This window comes from Mustela lutreola, chromosome 15 (assembly GCF_030435805.1).
Source record: "Mustela lutreola isolate mMusLut2 chromosome 15, mMusLut2.pri, whole genome shotgun sequence".
Taxonomy (NCBI): Eukaryota; Metazoa; Chordata; class Mammalia; order Carnivora; family Mustelidae; genus Mustela; species Mustela lutreola.
In genome coordinates, this window is record NC_081304.1 from 6,036,344 (window position 1) to 6,057,942 (window position 21,599).

Consider the following 21,599-nt stretch of genomic DNA (forward strand, 5'->3'; position numbering starts at 1 on the left):
TGGCTTTTTTTTTTTTTTTTTTTTTCTCCACAGCACTGGGTGGGAAATCCAGTCTTCACTAGCTCTATTCTAAACTAGACCCACCTTCCTTCTGTGAAGGACAGTGAGCAGACAGTGCAGAGTGAGTGGGAAAATCTGCCTCTGCTTCCTTCACCACCACCCCTTATCTGCCCAGTGCCCTGATAACACCCACCAGGCATCTGGTTGTTTGGTTGCAGATCCCAGGAGAGCGAAGCTCGGGATGTGCCCCCCTCCCCCAACCCAGACCCAGAGCTGTGGGATGACAGGTGGGTGTGTGAGAGGCACAAAGACAAGACCATGGCCCTAGGGCCATTTCTGCTTTTAGAATACTGGTGCATTTTTTATTAAAGAAGAGAATAAAGCATTTGTAAATATATTTCTCTCATGTATACTTCAAAGGTGACGCTGGTCGGCCGCTACAGAACTGGGGAGCAAACAGGCAGGAGCCCTTCCCCCACCCTATCCCCTCCACCCTAGATGACAGAGACACATGGAGGGCTGGGAACTGCCCAGCTCCAAAGGACAAAGGGTTCCAGGATGTGTGAACGGAAGGACCAGCCGACAGCGCTCATCACAGTGCCGCCCAGAGAGCAGGGTAGCGACTCTAGGGAGGTCGGGCATGCTTGTTAAGAAAACCCCTTTACCCCTTAGAAACAGATAAGGCATGAAGGTCCCTGCTGGATTCCCAGCACAGAGGCCAGGGCTGCCGCCTTCCACCGGGCTGTGTGGAAGGATCTCCGAATGGGTGGTAGAAGGAACTGGAAACCCTGAAGAACTGCTTAGGGCAAGCTGGGGACCTGGACATCTCTTAGCCGAAGCTGGACTTTCTGAAGCCTTAACAAAAGGTTTAACCTGTGACCCGAATGGGTGCTCAAAAGCCCCCCCAGAAAGGTGGGAGGTTAAGAACAGGCATTCTATGGGAGAGAGGAGACACGCTCCCCACCAGGTCCCATTTCAATACTGTTCAGTATAGATGGGGATCTTGGGCAGTCCCCAGTGAAGGGGGGCACGGGTGGATGCTGGGACCACTGGCTGGTGGCATATGCCCGGAAAATTCTGGGGGCAGCAGGCATGATCTGAGGAGGGGTCGGCCTGTGGGGAGCATGGGAGTGAATGAGACACATCATGGTCCCTGAGATGGGGGCAGGCAGAGGCCAAGCTTGGTGAGTCCGAGGTGGTGTGCAGAGATGGGGGCTCCCCACCGCCCAGACTCCTGGAAGGCTTAATGGCCAGAAGGCATTTCCAGGGGCTGGAGCCCTAGGAGGCTGGCTCTGAGGGAGGCAGGGTGCATTGTTCATGTATGGCTGCTGAGGGGCTCCCTGTTCCCCTCCTCTGATTGGCTACAGATCTGCAGTGGGCTGAGGGTCTCCAGGGGGAAGTGGGGGGCACTCTGGGCCTGGCTGAGGCATTCTGCTCTGCATGGCAGGAGCCATCTCTGACCTGGTCAGGACCCTGGAGATAGGACAGCTGGTGCTAAAGGAATGACAGCGCATCACAGCTGAGGAGAAGCAGTGGGTGGTCCAGGAGACCCCTGGAGTCTGCAACAGCAGGCCTGGGGATCTCCCTTCAAGTGTTTCCAGTTGTGGCAAGGTTGTGGGGAGACCTTGCATTGCAAATCTCTCAAAAAAACTGAACTTTGGAAAGAAAGGAAAAAAAAAATAGCCAAGTGGTCCAGAATGGCTTTCAGAAGCGTGGCCACAAATCTGTGAGCAAGGCCCAGGGTCAGGAAGTCAAGGGCTGGGGAGCTGGGAATCCTCGGAGCAGTGGGGACGTTTGGCTCTGCAACTCTCAGCTGCGTCTTTGGGCTGAGGCAGGGTGGTGGACGGTCCTGGGAGGCCAGCCGTTTTCCATGTTGACCGCCTCCTGAGTGAGCAGAGAACAAGTTGCATCCCCCACATGCTCCCCTGGGCCGTATTGCTGCTCGATGGGGCTCCCTCCCTCATGCTAGGCTGTGCTGGGGCAGGAGGAGCCCCATGGCCAGACCCCAGGGGAGTCGGGGAAAGGGTCACTTGCTGCTGTGCGTCTTGACTTTGGTGGCGTTGATGTCGGCCTTGGTCTTCTGGATCCTGGAGAAGATCTCCTTGAAAAGTGCCTTGTACTCCGGCTGGCTTTGCTCCAGCCGCTTGTCCACAGCCTCCACGTGCTGGCTCAGGCTCTTCTCACCCGCCTTGGCCTCCCCCTGGCCCTCCTCGCCCCCACGAAGGTCTCTCCACGAGCTGTCTCGGGAGATGGGCCTCGAGGTCTGCACGCCGGCGTGCCGCACCCCCGCGCCGTGCTGCCGGCACTTGCTCAGCAGCTCCTCGTACTTCTCGAGCAGCGCGTGGTACTGCTCGTCCACCTCCCGCAGGATGGACATGCCGCGCTTGCGCACGCTGTTGGCGTGCAGTGTGAGGTTGCCCGCGTGCCGGCTGGCTGGGTCTTTGGCCACGATGGCGTTCAGCGCAGTGTCGCTGCAGCTCTTGCGCACAGCGTGGCCCGGGGACGCGGCAGGAGAGGCGACACCGTCCTGGGCGCCCAGGTCGTCCCCGCTGCCAGGCTGGGGGTCATCGGTCTCTGGGGCCTGGGTGAGGGGCGCCAGCAGGGCCTCGGCCAGGTGGTCCTCCCGGCCCAGCAGGTAGGTCTTGGCCTGCTTCATCTGCTGCAGCTCCAGCAGCTCGGCCTCCAGCTCCTGTACGCGGAGGCGGCAGCCCTCCATCTCGCACAGCTGCCGCTCCAGCTCCGAGTACTCTTGCAGCACGGCCGCGTACTCGCGCTCCGCCCGCTCCTTGCGCTGCCGCTCCTGGCTCACCTGGGAACGCAGCACACCCACCAAGGTCTGCAGCCGCTCGTTCTCCTGCTCCAGGGGCCGTGGGCCCAGCTCCAAGGAGGAACTGTGCAGGCGAAAGGCATCCTCACATCTGAGAGGGGGTAGGGGAGGGCCAGCAGACATCCGGTCAAGGCCAAGGTCCCCGTCGTCGGGCTCCCCAGGCTTAACACCTCTCCCATCCACGGGGGTCCCATATCCTGTTTGCCCCTCTAGAACCACTCTCCCCTCTTCCTCTCCTTGCTCTCCACCCTGGGCGGCTGACCACAGTGAACTGCTTCAGCCGGGCTTCTGCTCTCTCCTGAGCTGAACAAGCAGGAGGCATGGGCAGGAGGTCCGAGGGCAGGAAGCAAGGGAGGTCAGGGAAGGGCTTCTTGTCCAGACTCCTTCCCCGGTTAGTGCTGGCTGGGCAGCACCTCCTGGCCTTCCCCTTCCTGGTCCCTTCAGGCCCAGGATGGCAACAGCCCCTTGCTGTCACAGCCCTGGGGGACTGCAGTGTCCCTGAGGTTCCCCTACACCTTCGTCCCCACCTCTTCATTAATCGTTCCTCAATTACTCTGTGCAAGGCGTGGTCTCCTGCCAGGACCTTTATTGAAACACCCACTAAATACACAACACGTATTTAGAAAAAAAATTTTTTTAAAGATTGATTTACCCATTTGAGAGAGAGTGTGTGCACGTGGTGGGGGGGTGGGGGGGAAGAGAGGAACCTTCCAGCGGACTCCCCCCTACTGAGCGTGGAGCCCCTGGTGGGCACCATCTCTTGCCCTGTGAGATCATGACCTGAGCTGAAACGAGGAATAAGACGCCCAATGGCCTGAACCACCCAGGCGTCCCCACAATTATGATTTTTTATATTAAGAGGCCATCCCTTTAAGTTTAATGGGACCATGCAGCATGGAGCCTGCTTGAGATTCTCTCCCCTCCCCCATAGCCTTCCCCTCACTTCCCTCTAAAGAAAAAAGGGGGGGGGGTACTGAAAAGTGTAGTGGTTAACTCCTCCCGACCTGGATTCTAGCTTATTGAAGAGGTGACCTTGGATAAGCTCACATAACCTCCGAGCTGCCATTTCTGCATCTGAGCGGTGAGGACGGGATTGCCACCAGAGCGAAACCCCTTAGAACGGCGAGGGTGGCTGCGAGGGTGGCTGCGCGGCCAGGGCTCGGTCAGTGCCAGCTGCTGACGTTGCTGGCAACAGGACGGGTCCCTCCGCCAGCTTGCCAGCGCACCACCTTTCACTCCCACCAGCTACCTGGGGCCCACCCTCTCCTCCCTAGAGAGTCGGGGACACCGCACAGGGTCTGGGTTGCCCCCCACCCCTGTGCGGCGCCCCCACCTACCGGGGGCTGGTGCACAGCTCCTTGAGGCAGGGGAAGGTGTGGATGGTGCGTCTTCGTTCCCGCTTCTCCCGGCGCACTCGAAGCTGCTCCAGGCCCCGCAGCTGCTCCACCTGGGCCTGCAGCTGCTCCACCTGCGTCTGCAGGCGCTCGATGGTCTCTGTGAGCCTGGGGGCGGGGGCGCCCGTGGGAGGGATTTTAACAGGACCGGGCCAGCCCTCCCCACTGCAGGCCTGGAGGGACTTGGGGATGGGGACAGATGGGCAGCCTTGACCCCTGCTGCGGGCTGCTGAGGTCAGACGAGGACTCCCTATGTGCCCAAGGACCCGCTCTCGTCCCGCGCCTCCCTGGCTGAGCTGACCGTTCTCCTCTGGGCCTCCTACACCCTTTGAGCACTTAGCCTGCACTGCTGTAAGGATTTACATGCCAGCCTCCCCTCCAGGGCTGGGAGCTCCCAGAGGGCGGGGCGATCTCTTCACCTCCCCATCGCTCTATCTCCAGTGCCTACAGAGCCTGGTGTGTAGCTGGTGCTTCCACAGGGATTGTGGCCTGACCATGAAACCACCCCAAATTGCCAAGGGCCATCTCACTACCATCCTGGGAACCTGGGCCTGGGCTTCTGGGCGAAGGAGCATGGGTCACACCCACCAGACTATATGCCCACAGGCCAGCCAACCTGACCTTTCCCTCGCTCGCCCCCCAGCCCGCCACCCGGCCCTCACCCATGAATCTTCTGCTGGGCAGCCTTACTCTCCAGCACCAGCTTCTGGTTGGTCAGCTCCAGGTCTCGGGCTGTCAGGTCCAGCTGCTCGTACACTTTGGCGTGCTGTTCATTCATGTGCCGCAGCGTGTCCAGCTGCTTGGTTAGGTACTGGAGGGAAAAAGATGGAGGACCCTTTCAGAACAAGGTTGAGGGAAATGTGTTCATCTGGACCTTGTCCAGTTTCTAGGGACACATTTGCTTTGTGTTTCTACGAACACATTTTGGCTACAGCAGAGTGTGGGGGAGTAAAGATGGTAGGTGTGATAGGGCTGCCTGGGATAGTTGTACAGGTTGTGAACTGCACAAGGCTATGGTGCCAAAGCTGTGTCTGCTAAGAAGGCACCCTTCTCTAAGTTACACAAAGTTGCCAAAGGCCAGGGGGTCCTTATTGGGTGGCGGAGTACACGCAGGGCCTACGTGGCCCCTCACCTCGATCTCCTGCACTTGCTCCTCATTGGTGGAGTACATCTGCTGCAGAGACTCCTCCAGCTCCTTGTTCCTCTCCAGCAGGGTCTTCCCCAGCTCCGCGGCCAAGTGCAAGTCTAGTGGAGGGGGGGCAGAGGGCGGGAGTAACGATGAGCAGCTGAACGAGCTCAGAGGACTCCCGTAAATGTTCTGACGAGTCAGTGTAGGCTATCCTTTGGGAACGCCAAGACAGCCAGGACACAGAGCTGCCCTCAGGGAGCCTCCAGGCCTAGAAGGGGATGTGAGCTGGGAGCTACGCTTTGCATGGACGGCCACGTCTGTCTGGAATGTCCATTCTCCAGACACTCCCAGGGCCTGTCCCTCTCCGCCTTCAAATCTGTGCTTAAATGTCACCTGCTCTAGGAGTCCTTCCCCAACCACTGATTCAGTCACCCCTCCCCTGCCTTGTACTCCCTCTCAGCTTAGTTTTTCTCCTTAGCACGTACCATCATCTAACTTACCAAGCTATTTGCTCATTTATCTGTATTTTGTTCATCTCCCCCGCCCCACCCTCCGACTAATTGTAAGCTCATGGGGCAGAGATTTTGCCCATTTTTTTTTTAAAGATTTTATTTATTTATTTGACAGACAGAGATCACAAGTAGGCAGAGAGGCAGGCAGAGAGAGAGGGGGAAGCAGGCGCTCTGCTGAGCAGGGAGCTCGATGCGGGGCTCGATCCCAGGACCCTGGGAGCGTGACCTGAGCTGAAGGCAGAGGCTTTAACCCACTGAGCCACCCAGGCGCCCCAGATTTTGCCCATTTTGTTCACTGATATCCCAGGACCTAGAACACCTGGCATACAGTAGGTATGTAATAAATACTTTCTGAAAGAATGAGTGGCGGGTGCTGGGGTGGCTCAGTGGGTTAAAGCCTCTGCCTTCGGCTCAGGTCATGATCCCAGGGTCCTGGGATGGCGCCCCATGTCGGGCTCTCTGCTCAGCAGGGAGCCTGCTTCCCTCTCTCTCTCTGCCTGCCTCTCTGCCTACTTATAATCTGTCAAATAAATAAATAACATCTTAAAAAAAAAAAAAAAGACTCTGCCTTTGGCTCAGGTCATGATCTCAGGATCTTGGGATCAAGCTCCATGCCAGGCCCATTGCTCAGTGGGGAGCCTGCTTCTCCTTCTCTTTCTGCCCCTCCCCCCAACTTGTGCACTCCTTCTCTCTCTCTCTCTCTCTCTTTCTCATGAATAAATAATCCTTGAAAGAATGTGTGTGAGGAATGTGCTAAGACAATCCACAGACATGGGGCAAGTGCCCTGGGGTGACAGGTAAGGGTGAGCTCACTCTTCCTGGGGTCAGCTGGAAGCTCTGGCAATGGGCAGCTTGCAAGCTGGGTTTGGAAGGGTGAATAGGAGTTCGCTGAGACAGGAAGGGAGCAGAAAGGCTTGCTGGGTGTTGGAATGGGATGAAGCTTCAGAGCTCTTTGGCTTAACCTCCTTATTCTACGGATGACAGGCTGGAGAGAGAGGGAAGAATGACCTGTCCAAGGTTATGGCCACCTTGGAAGCAGAATTCAGGTCTCCTGGCCTTGGTTGGGTACCGTTAGGCTCTAGTGACATGGGTCCCTCTCAGAAACCTCCTTTCCCTGGGCAGCAAAACCATCATCCTCTTCCCCCAAGCAGCCCTGATTCTTGTACCCTACAGGACTGGAACCTACCGTCCCCCCTCCCAGTGGAAGGTAAATGAACACTGTCAGGCTAGGGGGCTGGGTGGTGGGGAGAGGGAAGGGTTAAAAGGAAGTAGTAGGTGCTGGAATCCCTAAAAATTCTCTCTAGTGGGTCTGGGGCTGTGCGAGGGTAATGAGACATCTGGGGTAGATATTCCTCCAAATATGTGCCTCGCTCTTCTTAGAAGCAAAGGGAATGGTGTATTATTATTATTATTATTATTATTACCAAGGGAAAATACGTTATTTCTCTGATTTCTAAGAAGAGCTCAGCAGACTGATGAAAATGTTCTAAAGCTGAGTGGGGGTGACTGCGCTGCGAATGTTCTGGAGACTGGTGCATAGCTATGCGCGGGATGTGAGTGAGTTACCTGGTATGTGAATTACATCTCAGTAAAACCGTTTAAAAAAAAAAAAGATTCTGGCAGCTTAATCAGGAGACGGAGACTGATGGCGGGGCAAGGCCCTAAAGGAGGTTCGTAGACAGGCTCCGGTAGAGTTCACAAGGCCTGCCTGCCTGCCTGCCTTTTCTTTTTTTCTCCTTCCTCCCTCCCCTCCCCCTCCCTTCCTTCGTTCCTCCCTTCCCTTCCAAATTCGTTTATTTGTTTGAGAGAGCTCGAACAAGCACACAAAGGGAAAGGGAGAGGGAGAAGCAGACTCACCACTAAGCAGGGAGCCGGAGGTGGGGCTTGATCCCAGGACCCGGGGATCATGACCGGAGCTGAAGGCAAATGCTTAAGTGAGCCTCTCAGATGCCTCTCTCTCTCTCTCTATTTTTTTTAAGGCTCTTTTCTTTTTAGAATCACTTTAAGTGTTGTATGAAGGTGTAGTTGATGTAAAAAATCAAACAGCACAGAAAAATTAACAAAGGTGACCAAAATATTAGTTGAAAATGCATCTCAGGGGCGCCTGGGTGGCTCAGTGGGTTAAAAACTCTGCTTTCAGCTCAGGTCATGATCCCAGGGTCCTGGGATGGAGTCCCTGCTGCGCAGAGAGCCGGCTTCCCTTCCTCTCTCTCTGCCTGCCTCTCTGCCTACTTGTGATCTCTGTCTGTCAAATAAATAGATAAAATCTTAAAAAAAAAAAAGAAAGAAAATGTATTTAATATATTCTTAGATCTATCACTGAGAATCCCACAAACACATGGAGATGGCCTCAAATAGTTATCAATTAGAATTAGGGTCTGTGTGGGGGAGGAGAGTTGAGTAAGCAGGAAGAAGAAAATGCCTCACTTAGAGGAAGACGCTGTCAACATGAGGCGAACCATCCTTCTAATCAGCTCTCTGGACTCAGAGCAGCTTTCGGTATGATTTTGTGTGAACAGAACAATTTTCTGTACCTGCTTTTTTTCACTTCACAATTGGGCCTAAATAGTTTTCTGTGTCCACAAGGATCTAGAGGGTGTGAATGTTCTATTGTATACGAGTCCCTAAATTGCCCTTACTGTTGGCCTTTTAGGTAGTTGGCATTTTTTTTTTCTGTTAAAAATGAAACTGGAGGCACCTGGGTGGCTTGGTGGGTTAAGCATCTGCCTTCCGCTCAGTTGTGATCCCAGGGTCCTGGGATCGAGTCCCACATCGAGCTCCCTTCTTCTCCCTCTTCCTCTGCTGCTCCCTCTGTGTGTGCTCTCTCTCTCTCAAATAAAATCTTTTAAAAAAATGAAACTGTACAAAAACTCATAGTGCAAAGATCTTGGTGCAAATCACTGCAGGTATCCTGGAGATCCTTTCCCAGAAACAGAATCATCAGAACAAAGAACAGACCTATTTGATTCATTCCACCAAAATGCTGTCCAGGAAAGCCTGGGTCTTTTTCCCACTGTGAGGTTCTTTCTTTAAATAGCCCTTGATCTAGGCTCATGGTATAAATCCAGACCGAGGGGCGCCTGGGTGGCTCAGTGGGTTAAGCCTCTGTCTTCGTCGGGCCCTGGTCTGTGATCTCAAGGTCCTGGGATGCAGTCCTGTATCAGGCTCTCTGCTCAGCAGGGAGCCTACTTTCCCGCCTCTCTCTGTCTGCCTCTCTGCCTACTTGTGATATCTCTCTCTGTCAAATATATAAATAAAATTAAAAAAAAAATCCAGATCGAGATGCTTAATGGCAACTCTGCAGGGGCCGATGTGATGTGGTCCAGGATTCAAGTCTTTAATGCTTCCCCTGTTCAGTGATCGTTCTCGACTCCCTGGAGGATAAAGGGTCTCTGTAGCCCCCCTAGCGAGTTTCATCAATACAGTTGTTTCAGCTGAGCCCCTTGCTGTGCACTGGGCAGCTCTGGGGAGGCGGCTTTTCTTCTCAGAAGAGCCCAGGAGAGCAGTGACTCCCAGTGGGCCAAGGAGAGGAGAGCCTTGGGCTCTTTTTCAGCCTGGGCTGGGAGTCAGACTGACATCACCTTACAGAACCCAGAGGGCCTGGACAAAAGGCCCAGCTGCCTGTCGAGAACAAGCCTGGATTCTGCTCCCACGCATAAAGGTAAGGTTTTGAAACAGCCTGAGGGTGTCCCCAGGGTGGGCCTCAGCCAGGAGCGGGGGCCCTCTGCCCCGATGTCACCCGGAGGAGTTTCCTGGAGGAGTACAAACCTGCTATCCCCGAGAAAGGCTACAATAACCTAGCCTGGGAAAACAAAAGCTGCTTTCCTAAACAGCTATCTCGGCCTGGGTGGCTGGGCACCTGGGTGGCTCAGTGGGTTCAGCATCCGAGTCTTGGTTTCAGGTTCAGCTCAGGTCAGATCAAGCCCCGCACTGGGCTCAGCGCTCAGCATGGAGTCTGCTTGGCCCTCTCCCTTCCCCTCTGCTCTTCCCCTCACTCTCTCTCTCTCAAATAAATAAAACCCTAAAAAAAAAAAAATACAGATCCCAGATAAGAACCTTCAGCTTTGGGGCGCCTGGGTGGCTCAGTAGGTTAAGCCTCTGCCTTTGGCTCAGGTCACGATCCTGGGCTCCTGGGATTGAGCCCCGCATCGGGCTCTCTGCTCAGCAGGGAGCCTGCTTCCCTTCCTCTCTCTCTGCCTGCCTCTCTGTCTACTTGTGATCTCTCTCTGTCAAATAAATAAATAAAAATCTTTATTAAAAAAAAAAAAAAAAGAACCTTCAGCGTTGAGCAATGAACTTCGGATGATAATGGCGAGAGACACCAGTTACCTAATACAGACTGGTGGGGGAATGGGGCCACTTGCCATACGGACTTATTAACTAGAAGTTGGGCAAATGTCTACAGGGTGTGAAGGTGTCTGGAGGCGTCCGGCTGCAAAGCGCGAGGTTTGATGTGAGCGTCGTAGAACCGCAGCCCTACGTTATGTGGAGTGCTTGGTGGGAATGCGGGAGTCTGGCAAGACCGGCCCTGATGAAGGAGCCACACCATCTGCCTACTTTCTGAAATGAGACAGTGAACATTTAGTTCATCTCCAAATAGTATCGAATAGCTCAGGTAGCTGTGGAAAAGAACAGAGGGCCGCACTCATCAGGGTTTTCTCCTCTGGGAACTGGCAGGTGGCCTGTGAAGAGGCCATTGCTACTGATGCTGGTGTTGGGGGACAGGCTCCAGAGGTGGCCTGCTTGGGGTTCCTGCAGCTTAACCTAGAGTCCAAGAACTAAGGCTCCAAAGCCACGACCAACTGCATTTTATGTTTTTCCTGCCCGGTGAGCACCTGAGCTGTGTGTGTATTTCTGCCGCTGGACTGGGGCCGCTGTCACTATAAACCAGGGACACAGGAGCTTGCCCTGAGAAGGCTGCGAATGTAACCAGGCCGCCCAGTGACTCAGGGGTGGGGACGAACACAATAGAAGCTGTCCAGGGTGGGGGAGAATCTCAGAGACCTTCTGGGGAAACTGGATCACGATGCAAACTAAGCTGGTTGGAGCTGCCAGGAGGGATCACAGGCGAAGTCTAGGAGCTGCAGGGCAGGGGACTGGCTGGAGCCAAGGGCTGGGGAAGGTACACCAGCTAGCAGACGGCTGCTGATGGCTCTGGGCTTCGGGGAGGGGGTAGCACCCTCTGGACCAGGGGTGGGGGAGGCCTCGGGGAGGGAGAATGGGGTTGCTGGCTGAGCAGGAAGTAGATGCCGGAGTCATAAATAGCCTGTCCCACTGGACCACTGGACCAGATTAATGGTCCCACTGGACCAACCTGGGGGAAGGTACCAAGTCTGAATGGGCATGGGTCCTGGCTGGACCCTGGAGTTTTCCGGGGGGCTCCTGTAGTGGGCTTCAGCAGTTTTGCCCTCGGAGTGCCTGCTGACGTGCTCCCCAGGAGCAGTGTCTCAGGAGGCTCAGAGGGAATGGCTGGAAGCCATGGGGATGTCTTTGGAAAGAAACCCTGAAACCCCGCCGTCTCCACTAGTTAGGGTTGGAGGGGGGACCCACAATTCTGGAGCAGAGAGGTGGGACAGGGACAGGGAACAGGCACAGGGAGGGAGGGACAAAGATAAAGCAGGTGGGAGCAGGCAATCTGCCACCTGGCCGGGCTGCAGGGTTCCTGCTTACGATCTCCAGGGCATGGATGTCAGGAACTCTGGGTCCACACGACTGGAGGCCAGTCACTCCCCTCCCCTTGCCATGTCAGAGCTCTCGTCCAAGGCCAAGACTCAAGGTCAGGCACCCCAGGACTTCAAATCTGTGACTCAGCAGCCCTCTCTCACTCTAGAAGGAGGTACCACCGGGCCCTCCATGCCTGGTCCAAGGTCAGGAAGCAAGGCAGGCAGAGACAGAGAGAGCCGGTGCTTAAGAATCAATGGCTTTTTCTATTTTTACAGGTGCTTGTGTCAGTGGGTGGAGGGAACACGGGGAGGATCTAGGACCTTGCTTGTCCTAGCTGCCTCCCTCCTCTGGGGCAAAGCAGCATCCAAGTCAAACAGCATCTGGAAGGCCAAGCTTCCTGAAAATACAGATGGGGCTGCCCTTAGGACAGGGGGAAACAAATCCAGACGGGAGGCCAGGCCGACTGAGCCAACCACTGCCTGAGCCACTCAGAGGCAGTCAGGGAGCAGCTGGGCAGGAGGGGCCTGGGGGGTTGGGGACAGGAAAGGGGGATGCCAGAGGCACCTGACCCCCAATATGGCTGGCCTTTGGCCCACCCTACCACCCAGCTCTCTGTGCCCGGCTCCAGGAGGTGGTGCTGCAGTGGCCGTGCCTGGGACTTCCTCGAGCCCACACCTGGCACTCCAGATGCCTCTACTTTCTAGCTGTGTGTGGTCTTCTCACGCTGCCCTGTACCTGGGCATAGGATTCCCTCCACCCCAAATGGCCAGGCAGCCCCTATTCACCCTCCAGCTTGGAGGGGCCTTTGCATAAACGTTTATGAGTCTCAGAGCAGAAAGCCTTCCACTCTCACCCTCGCCCAGGGTGAAGAGACGTTTGTTTTTAGACCCAAAACTCCAATTTCTTCAGGCACTGTCTCATTTCTGGTTTCCCTCCTTAATCCCGGGCCCTGGCTACTCCTGGGGCCACAAGACAAGGCCAGCTGCTGCAGCCCAGCAAGGCTAGCCCCCATTTTGGTCCCAGAGCATGGCTGCCCAGCCCAGCTCGAATCTCGACACCTCTCGCTCTCCGGAAGCAGTACGTCTCTCTGGCTCCTTCCTCCCACATCTGGGCCGGGCAGGATGCCAGGGACTTTGTTAGGGGTGCGGGAATGAAATGAGACAGCAGCAACATCAGCATCAGCCTCCCGGGGAGCCATCTTCCCAGGCGCTCAGCTTCCAGTCTTTCCATCGAGGCCTGCCTCTTCTGTGAAGCTCTCTCACTGGATCCGAACACACACACTCAGTTACAGGCCCAACTGCACCTGCCCAGGGGCAACGCAAAAGGCGGGCGCTGAGACTATTTCAACTCCCAGGATGGTGTCTGACACTTATGTGTGAGCCTGATAGGTGTTTGTAGGATGCAAAACTTGGGGGGTGGTGCCCAGGATGGGGGAGGGAGTAGAACAGCTAGTACTGGACATCACATTCTACCAGGGAGGCTGAGGGTAGACTCCAGGGAAAAGACTATGGCAGAGTTCAGCCCAGCAGCCTCAGTCCCACACTGGTCCCCCAGAGACTCTGATTAACCCACACTCCCGAGTACAAGGACAGTCTCATCTACCAGCAGATCTTGCCACGTGGGGATGTGGGTCACGGCCAGGAAACAAAGGCTCTGGGATCTGGGTAGCTGTCTCACATGAGGGCAAAATTAGGCATCTGGGGCCCCAGGGGATGGCGACTCAGAGCAGGGGTGGTTAGTACACACTGCACCAGACTGGTGTCCACACTCGCCTGGCTTGCTGGGTGACGGTGGTCACTTCTCCTGGCCACTCCAGCTCTAACCACCCAAGACTGAGGCACTTTGGGGGAAGAGAGGGTGGATTTGACGCTGTTCCAGCAGTCCTTGGCCCTGACCCTCTTAGGCCTCCTCCTTCTTCCTGTCCCACTGCTCCGCCCCTGCCTGGAGTGATGTCACCTTGGCCACCTCATCACCAGATTCTAGCCCCCTTCCAGCCACCCTCTCCACCCTCAGATGGGAATGGAGGTAGTGGCTCCCACTCTACTCAGGCTCTAGTCTGGTGCATTGCTCAGAATTCCCAAAACTGGTTCCCTCCGAACCATGAGTCATTTGAGTGAGGGCTGGCTGGGGAAGGGCCAAGGGACCCCCTTCCCCTCAGGAAGGTCCAAGTTTTTGCTGCTTCTTGACCAGCAGGGTTCCCAAACCCCTATACTCTCCCTGGGTAGAGGGTTAGAGAGTTCCGGAAACTTTCTGGGAGTCTCAGAGCTCAGGGAAGGATGCCACTGGATTTGGAATGGGATAACTTTCCGCTTCTAGGCGCGCGAGCGCGCGCGCGTGTGCGCGCGTGTATACACACACACACACACACACACACACTCTCTCTCTCTCTCTCTCTCTCCTCTCAGCAAACATAACCAAGGAGCCACCTCCAGGCCTTCAAAGACTTCCAGCCAATACTCAGGCCCCCAACAATACCAGGGGCTCCTGGACAGTTCCTGCCTCTAAGATGCGGCGGACGAGCCGGATGAAGTATGTCCCTGTCGTTCGGGGAAAGAGAAAGGCCGCTCCCCCCCACTTCTGCACCCTGCGCGGATCCCGCCCGGCTCTCCCCGGGCAGCGTTCCCTGTCTCCACGTCCCCTTCTCCAGACGCATCACTCCTCGGAGTCCGCCTCTCCGGGTCCAGCCCAGCCCTCCCCGGGGTGATACTGCTCAACAATGGAGAAGCGGACAGGGGTCGCCGGGCGCACCCCGCTCTCCCGCCGCACCCACGCTCCCGCGCTCACCCTGCTCCAGGTCCTGCTGGTCGTACCAGGGCTCCTCTTCCTCTGTGGAGAAGTCCTCCATCCCGGCGGCTCTCCGCATGGCCCCGCGGGCGGTGGGCGGCAGGCGGGCGCTGCGGCGGCGCGGCTCAGAGCCGGGGCGCGGGGCCCGGGACAATGCGGCGGAGGCGGGCCGGGCCTCCCGCGTCGCGGACTCGGGCTGCAGCGCCCCCGCCCGCGCCGCGCCCCCTCGCCATCGGCCGCTGACCCGGCGCCCACGCGGGGCTGGCGCGCCGCCGCGGTCCCGCCCGGCCGAGGTCCTGCGGAGCCGGGGGCACCGAGCGGCGGCGGCACAAAGGGTGGAGGGGCGGAGACGGCAGCAGGACGGAGGCAAGGACGGTCGGAGTCTGTCGGCGCGTCTGGGGAGCTAAGAGTGCGCGGGGGCCGCGGCGGGCGCCCCCTGCCCGGCTCCGGCCCGCGCTGCCCCCCGCCCGCCCGGCGACACCCGGAGCCGCCGCTGCATCTTGGCGGGGTCCGCCCCGCGCTTCCCTAGCCGCCCGCTCCGAGAGGCGGGGCCGGCCGTCGCTGGCCAATCAGAAGACGTATGCAAAGTGGAGGCGGAACCGAGGGTGGGATCTCCCTGGTGCTCGGGTCCGGCTGTTGCTGGTTCAACGTCACCTCCCACCCAACGCTCGACCCCTTCGGTTTACCGCTGTTCATTTTGTTTACCTGCCGTTGTCTCGCTCTCCCTCTAGATCTTCTGAAGGCACAGATCGTGTCTCTCTTGTTCACAGCTGGCTCCTCAGTGCCTAGAACAGGCTGGCCCATTGGTACTTTCCATGGACACTCTTTGAATGAATGAGTATTTAGTTACCATTACCTTTAAGAAGTTGCGTGTTTAAATATCTATGGCCGGACACCTGCGAAGTTTGAGGGTGACTTACCTGCATTCTGGATCTTTCCCTTTAAGGTCTTGTTTCCTTCCTTTCCCTCTCCTTCCATATGCTATATCCAGTTACGACAGTTAGAGCCATACACAATTTCACCTTCTAAGCATTCTCTCCTTAAAGAAGTTATTGGACTCAAGCATTCACGTAACTGATTGTTATTAGGACTCAGCATGAGCTGGTACTGTTGAGGCATCCTGAGTATATCCAACTCTGAAAATACGTGGCAAACATACCCAGCAAAGATCTTGTATCCAGGATATAGAAAAAATATCTACAAATCCACAGGAAAGACAGCCCAGTAGAAAAGGGGGTAAAAGACTAGACTAGGCACTTCACAAATGACCAAATGACCCAAAAACATGTGACAAGGTGTTCAACTTCTTTAGAAACGTAAAAGCCTGTAGGGAAGAGAAGGAAACAGGGTTTGCATAGAGAGGAATTGGGTTGGGATGTGACCTTAACAAAAGCATCCCCTGACTCTGGACAGCTCTGAATCCAGAGAGGTCCTTCAAAGCTATTCCAAGTGGCAATGGGGAGAGGGCCTTTATATCCCCCTCCCCATGTCCACAAGTCATTGAATGGATGCAGGTGGTGAATGGCAAGCAGTGGGCGAAGGAGTTCTTTTTTCTTAGAGAGGGCAGGCAGCTGAGGACTGTCAACCAGCAGGCTTCTCAGCAGCTGGTGGAACAAATCCTTCAGTTCTGAAAGGGAGTCTGGGGAATGTATTGTAACATCAATCATATATGGCTACCCTATAATGCAGCCATTCTCTTCCTATATATGTGCAACAGAAATATGTAGATATGTTAATGAGAGACATCTACCAGAACGTTCATAGCAGCACAACTGACAATAGCCCAAACTGGAAACAACCCAAATGTCCATAAATAGTCGATGAATAAAATGTCGTTTATGCATACAATGGAATGTTGTACAGAAATAAAATGTTGAGTGAAAGATGCCAGGCATAGAAAATAAGTACTTTTATTAGTTTCCTATTGTTTCTATAACAATTTACCCAAATTTAGTGATGTGAAACAACACAAACTTACTGTCTGACAGTTTTGTAGGTTAGAAGTCCAACATGGGGGGCAGCTGGGTGGCTCAGTCATTAAGTGTCAGCTCAGGTCATGATCCCAGGGTCCTGGGATCGAGCCCTGTGTCAGGCTCCCAGCTCCACAGGAAGCCTGCTTCTCCCTCTCCCACTCCCACTGCTTGTGTTTCCCCACCACCCCCACTCTCTCTGTGTGTCAAATAAATAAACAAAATCTTAAAAAAAAAAAAAAAAAAAGAAGAAGAAGTCCAACATGATTCTCACTGCCTTCAAAGCTGTATTCCATTCCGGAAGCTCTAGGGAAGAATCAGTTTCCTTGCTGTTTGCACCTCCTAAAGACCACCCACATTCCTTGGTCTGTGTCCCCCTTCTTCCAACTTCAAGCCATCAACAGCAGGTTGAATCTTTCTCATACTGCATCAGTCTGGCCTTTCTGCTTCCCTCTTCTTCTTTTAGAGATCCTGTGATGACACTGAATCCACCCAATAATCCAGCATAATTTCCCCATCTCCAGGTCCTTAACTCAATCACATCTGCAAAGCCCCTTTGCTATGCAAGGTAACATTTAAAAGTTCTGGGGACCAGGATGTGAGTATCATTAGGGATCATTCCATTTATATAAAGTTCAAAACTGGCAAAAATGAATCTGACCAGGATAACGTTTAGCTTTCCAGAGTCATGTGGAGAACTCTGAGGGGCTGGGGATGTTTTATTTCCTGACGTGGGTGCTGGTTACACAGGTGTGTTCATTTGTAACAATCACTGACCTGTACACTTAGGTTTTATTTTGTTTTGATTTTTTAAAAAATAGGCTCCATGCCCAGTGTGGGGCTTGAACTCATGACCTTGAGATCAAGAGTCACATGCTGTACTGACTGGGCTAATCAGGCACCCTGGCCTGTATACTTAGGAGGCATACATTTCTTTGAATATATGTTATACTTCAGTAACATAGTTTACTTAAGAAGAGAAAGAAATTGGGGCGCCTGGGTGGCTCAGTTGGTTGGGCGACTGCCTTTGGCTCAGGTCATGATCCCGGAGTCCTGGGATTAAGTGCTGCATCAGGCTCCCAGCTCCATTGGGTGTCTGCTTCTCCCTCCGACCTTCTCCCCTCTCGTGTTTTCTCTCACTTTCTCTGAAATAAATAAATAAAATCTTCAAAAAAAAAACGATTTAAAAAAAAGAAGAAGAAAAAGAAATCTATGGCTGAGACATAGGCGTTCTCTGCCCTTGTGCGGCTTTCATTCTAGTGGGGACACATAAATTATTACAACCTGCAATGTGTGCTACAAAAGAAATTAACAGGGTTCTGGGAGCAAGTTTGGGGCAAGTTTTAGATTTGGTGTTCAGAAAAGGCCTCCCTCAGAAGGTGACCTCTAAGCTAAGACCTAAATGATGAGACAGTGCCAGCCATGCTAAGCTCTAGGGGGAGAGTAGTCCAGACAGAGGCAACGGCAAGGGCAAAAGCCTTAAAGCAAGAATAGCTTGACATATATCAGCAACTGAGGGAAGGCCAGGGTGACCGAGGGGAGTGGGGATAAAGGAGAGATGAAATCAGAGTTAGAGCCATTGGAAGGGATTGGGATATTTTCCCCCAAAACTGGACAAAAAGAACGAGTAAAAGGCTTTTCACTTTTTAGTTGTAAAGTATTAGTGGCAATTTTGGAGCACAGATTGGAGGGGAGGGAGCAAGAGTGGAAAAAAGCCCAGTCTGGAGGTTTTTGCAATCTTCTGGAAGGATAGCAATGGTGGGGTTGAGAAATGTTCTGGGTGTAGAATGAAAATGTGCCGATGAAGTGACTGAAAAACCAGACTGATGTCTTAGATTTCTGGTTCCACTAAGTGGTATTGAGCTGGGGACAAAGATGGGTCTTAGGGACCGGCAGGTTGCAGGGTTGGGGTCGGGGGTGGGGAGGAGTAAGTTCCAAAGGGATCTGGTCAGCGATTCAAGCCCACCAAGTCCTCTTCCCATTTGTTGATTTCTTCATTCTGCAGCTCTGTCGGAGAGCTGCCCCTGGGGAGCTTAGGAAGTCCCCGGAGGAGAGCAGGGCCAAAGGGCTGAGGGCCAGGGCCTGCGGAGGGCTGCCTCAATTTCCCCAGCCTGGACAGTGAGCATGCTAGTTAGAGCCATTATAGGCGGCCTCCACCTGAAGATTTACTTCTAACCCCTGGAGCTAAGGACGCGTTCAGTGATGACTTAGATGACCCCCATGTTTGAAAAGGTCCAGCTCCTGTGTCATTCCCCAGCCTTTGGCCTTTACCATACTGGCTATGTCCTCAGCACGGCTCTCCTCTCCTGTAGCCACCCTCCTCGAGTCCCAGTCCCAGAAGCATCACCTGCCAGGGACAAGCATGTCACAAAGGCTGGATTCTCTTCGCCATCCAACTCTCCCAGGTGGGTGGGGCTTCCTTCTCTCCCTCTGCAGAGGACAGAGTGGAGGTCCAGGTGACCTGCAGAGCTGTGGGATGGGAAGGATGTGCTGTGTACCAGGCCTGTGCCAGGCCCTTTGCCTGAGTTGATGCCTAGGAACCCCAGGCTTCTTGCCCACAGGGATCACTCCCTGTGCCTTTAGGCCAGACTTAACAGTTTTTACGTTATTCCAAGAGAAGGAAAATCAGATCTGCTTTTTTTTTTTTTAAGTTTATTTATGAAGTTTATTTATTTTATAGAGTTTATTTATTTAAGTAATCTGAACATTCAAGGTGGGACTCGAACTCACCACCTGGAGATTAAGATTGGTGCGCTTCTCCACTGAGCCAGCCAGGTACCGCAGATCCAATTTTGAGGAAGCAAACTCTTCAGCCACTCTGAGCTAGAGCAGCCAGCAAGCTCTGGGACCCTTCCCGCCAAGTAGGCAGAGGGCCTCGCAGGGGTCAGAAGTGTCCCCTCTCTGCCCTTGGTTCGCCCTCAGCCTGGTTCGTCACAGGTGTGTCAGGCAGACCTCCTGTGTGGTGTTCCTTGTGGGAGGCATCGAGGCTCGGCACTGATAGCCAGAGCCCTCGGTGGACCAGATTTCCCCCAAGCCTTGGGCATTATGATTCCCCTGGGGTTCACACTCTAGCTTCCGGGAGCGCTTTCCCAGCTCCTGGAAATGCAAGGCCAGCTCCTGGGTGGGGGACCAGAGCACAGATAGGGAATCCGGGGGCGGGGAGCTGGGTGCCGGGATCCGGCGACGTAACGGCCTCCCGCCAGCGCTGCTAGGGCGCAGGGCGGAGCTGGACACGCGGACACCACCGCGCAGTCGACACCACCACCCACCCGCCCAGCCGGTCTCCCGGCCCCGCCTCCCCCCCCCCCCCGCCCCGCTCCGCCCCGTACCCCACTCCCAGCCCGGCCCACCGGAAATGACGGCGCTTGCGAAGGCAGCGCTGACGTTGGAGGGTCCCCGCAGTTCCCAGTCACCCTAGTCATCCTGGGGGAGGGGCAGGGTGCCCAGCCCACGCCTCCGGGTCCCCAGGATACGCACCGCCCCCGCACCCTGCGCATCTTGGGTTGATGTCAGGATATCTGGCGACAACAGGACACCTTCCTCGGGTACCCCCACCTTCGCAGGCCGCGCTGCCCTCCCTGTCCCCAGACCCGTCGTTCCAGCGCTGGGCGCACATTGCCCTGAATGATCTCGCCCCATCTGTCCCCCCTCCACCAGTCTGAAGTCAGTGCCAGGCGGGATAAGGCTCGAGTGAGGTCATCTCGTGCCCATCTCCAACCCCTCCCCCCCACCATCTGATTGTGTCCCAGACAACTGTCCGCTCTGAGAGGGGAATTATTTTAAGTTCTCACCGTCCTTGTGGTCAGGAAGTGCTTCCATATGCCTGCCTCAAATCCCTGCTGTTTAAAATCTCCAGGCCTGTCATCGGTGGAGTGACCTTTAGGGTGCTAAGGCTGAGTGTCCTCCTGTGGCCTCCCCTTTACTCCTTTAAGACCTCCTTTAAGACCAGTGGCCCCCATGGGGCTACTGAGAGCTGACACAGGCCAAGTGCTTAGAACAGGGCCTGCCCCATTCAGTGTTGGCTTTTCTGATTATTATTATTTTTTTTAAGATTTTGTTTATTTATTTGACAGAGAGATCACAAGTAGGCAGAGAGGCAGGCAGAGAGAGGGGGAAGCAGGCTCCCTGCTGAGCAGAGAGCCCCATGCAGGGCTTGATCCTAGGACCCTGAGATCATGACCTGATCTCGTGGGGGAGCACTGTGAGCTGCATTTGATAATGACTTGGGTGTTTCACAGATCAGAGAGGGCAGGGTGGAGGCTGCTGTAGGGGGGTGGCGATGGGGGCTCTGGCAAAGGTGGAGGCAGAAGAGATGAGGGAGGTAGAAAATATTTGTGTCTGGGAGATGACATCATCATGTCTTGGTGATGGATTGAATGTGGGGGTGTTAAGAGGAGAAGCTCCGAAGGTGACACTCCGTTCTGGGCTTGAGCACCTAGGAGGTGCCATTTCCTGAGATGAGAAGACAGGCAAAGGTCAGGAGAGAGAAGGATTGGGTTTGGGGGAACGAAGTGTTGGGGGCAGAATCACCAATGGTAGGGCAGTTTTACTGGTTTATTATTTTTTCAAGATTTTTTATTTTATTTTAAGAATTTATTTGATTTGACACAGAGAGAGCACAAGCAAGGGGAGTGGCAGGCAGAGGGAGAGGGAGAAGCAGGCTCCCAGCTGAGCAGAGATGTAGGGCTTGATCCCAGAACCCTGGGATCATGACCCAAGACGAAGACAGACACCCAACTGACCGAGCCACCCAGGTGCCCCAGATTTTTTATTTTTAAGTAATCTCCTCACCCATCGTGGGGCCCAAACTTAACCCCAAGTTCAAGAGTCGCACCTCTACTAACTGAGCCAGCCAGGTGCCCCATTGTGGCAGTTTTAAACGTGGCGCTCACTCCTCTGACACTTCTTCCACTGGGGAGATGGGTGTAGGTTCTCTCCTTGAACCTGGTGGGCTTGTGATTACTTCAATTAATGGAGTATGGTGGAAGCGACTTTAAATGTTATTCCCGGGCTCAGTACTAAATGGCCATGCCGCTTCCTCCTTTTTCACCTGGGACACCCTCTTTTTGTTCGCACCCTTTGGAACACTCCCTCTTGGAACTCAGAGAGACCCAAGTCACATCCAGAAGTCGTATGTTGGCCAGGCCAGGTTGAGTCAGCCCAGGCTCCAGATGCATGAATGAAGAAACCTCCAGATGATTCCAGGTCCCAGCTGTTCTGAGTGAACCCTTCCTACCGTCTAGTTTTCTCGCTGAGGCTGCAGACATCATGGAGCAGACACAAGCCACCTCAGCTGGGTCCTGTCCGAATTCTTGACCA

General features: G+C 54.7%; 1 protein-coding gene and 1 long non-coding RNA gene across 3 annotated transcripts; both read right to left on the bottom strand.

The window, feature by feature from the left end:
* Positions 1-333: 333 nt before the first annotated feature.
* CDR2L (cerebellar degeneration related protein 2 like) lies at positions 334-14,811 on the bottom strand. Of its 2 annotated transcripts, none has more exons than XM_059148792.1 (5): positions 14,311-14,811; positions 5,354-5,466; positions 4,884-5,032; positions 4,165-4,329; positions 334-2,918 (listed from the first exon to the last, which is right to left on the bottom strand). In XM_059148792.1, the coding sequence occupies exons 1-5, from the start codon at positions 14,387-14,389 to the stop codon at positions 2,027-2,029; spliced, it is 1,398 nt and encodes a 465-aa protein (XP_059004775.1). In that variant the 5' UTR covers positions 14,390-14,811; the 3' UTR covers positions 334-2,026. The 2 variants fall into 2 exon arrangements, with proteins under 2 accessions (XP_059004775.1, XP_059004776.1); XM_059148793.1 differs by lacking the exon at positions 14,311-14,811 and adding an exon at positions 8,561-8,600.
* Positions 14,812-16,204: 1,393 nt separating this feature from the next.
* On the bottom strand, positions 16,205-19,896 carry LOC131816244 (uncharacterized). The gene is made up of 3 exons (XR_009347986.1): positions 19,758-19,896; positions 18,628-18,749; positions 16,205-17,425 (listed from the first exon to the last, which is right to left on the bottom strand). It is a non-coding gene; the product is annotated as an uncharacterized LOC131816244 (long non-coding RNA).
* Between the last annotated feature and the right edge of the window lie 1,703 nt (positions 19,897-21,599).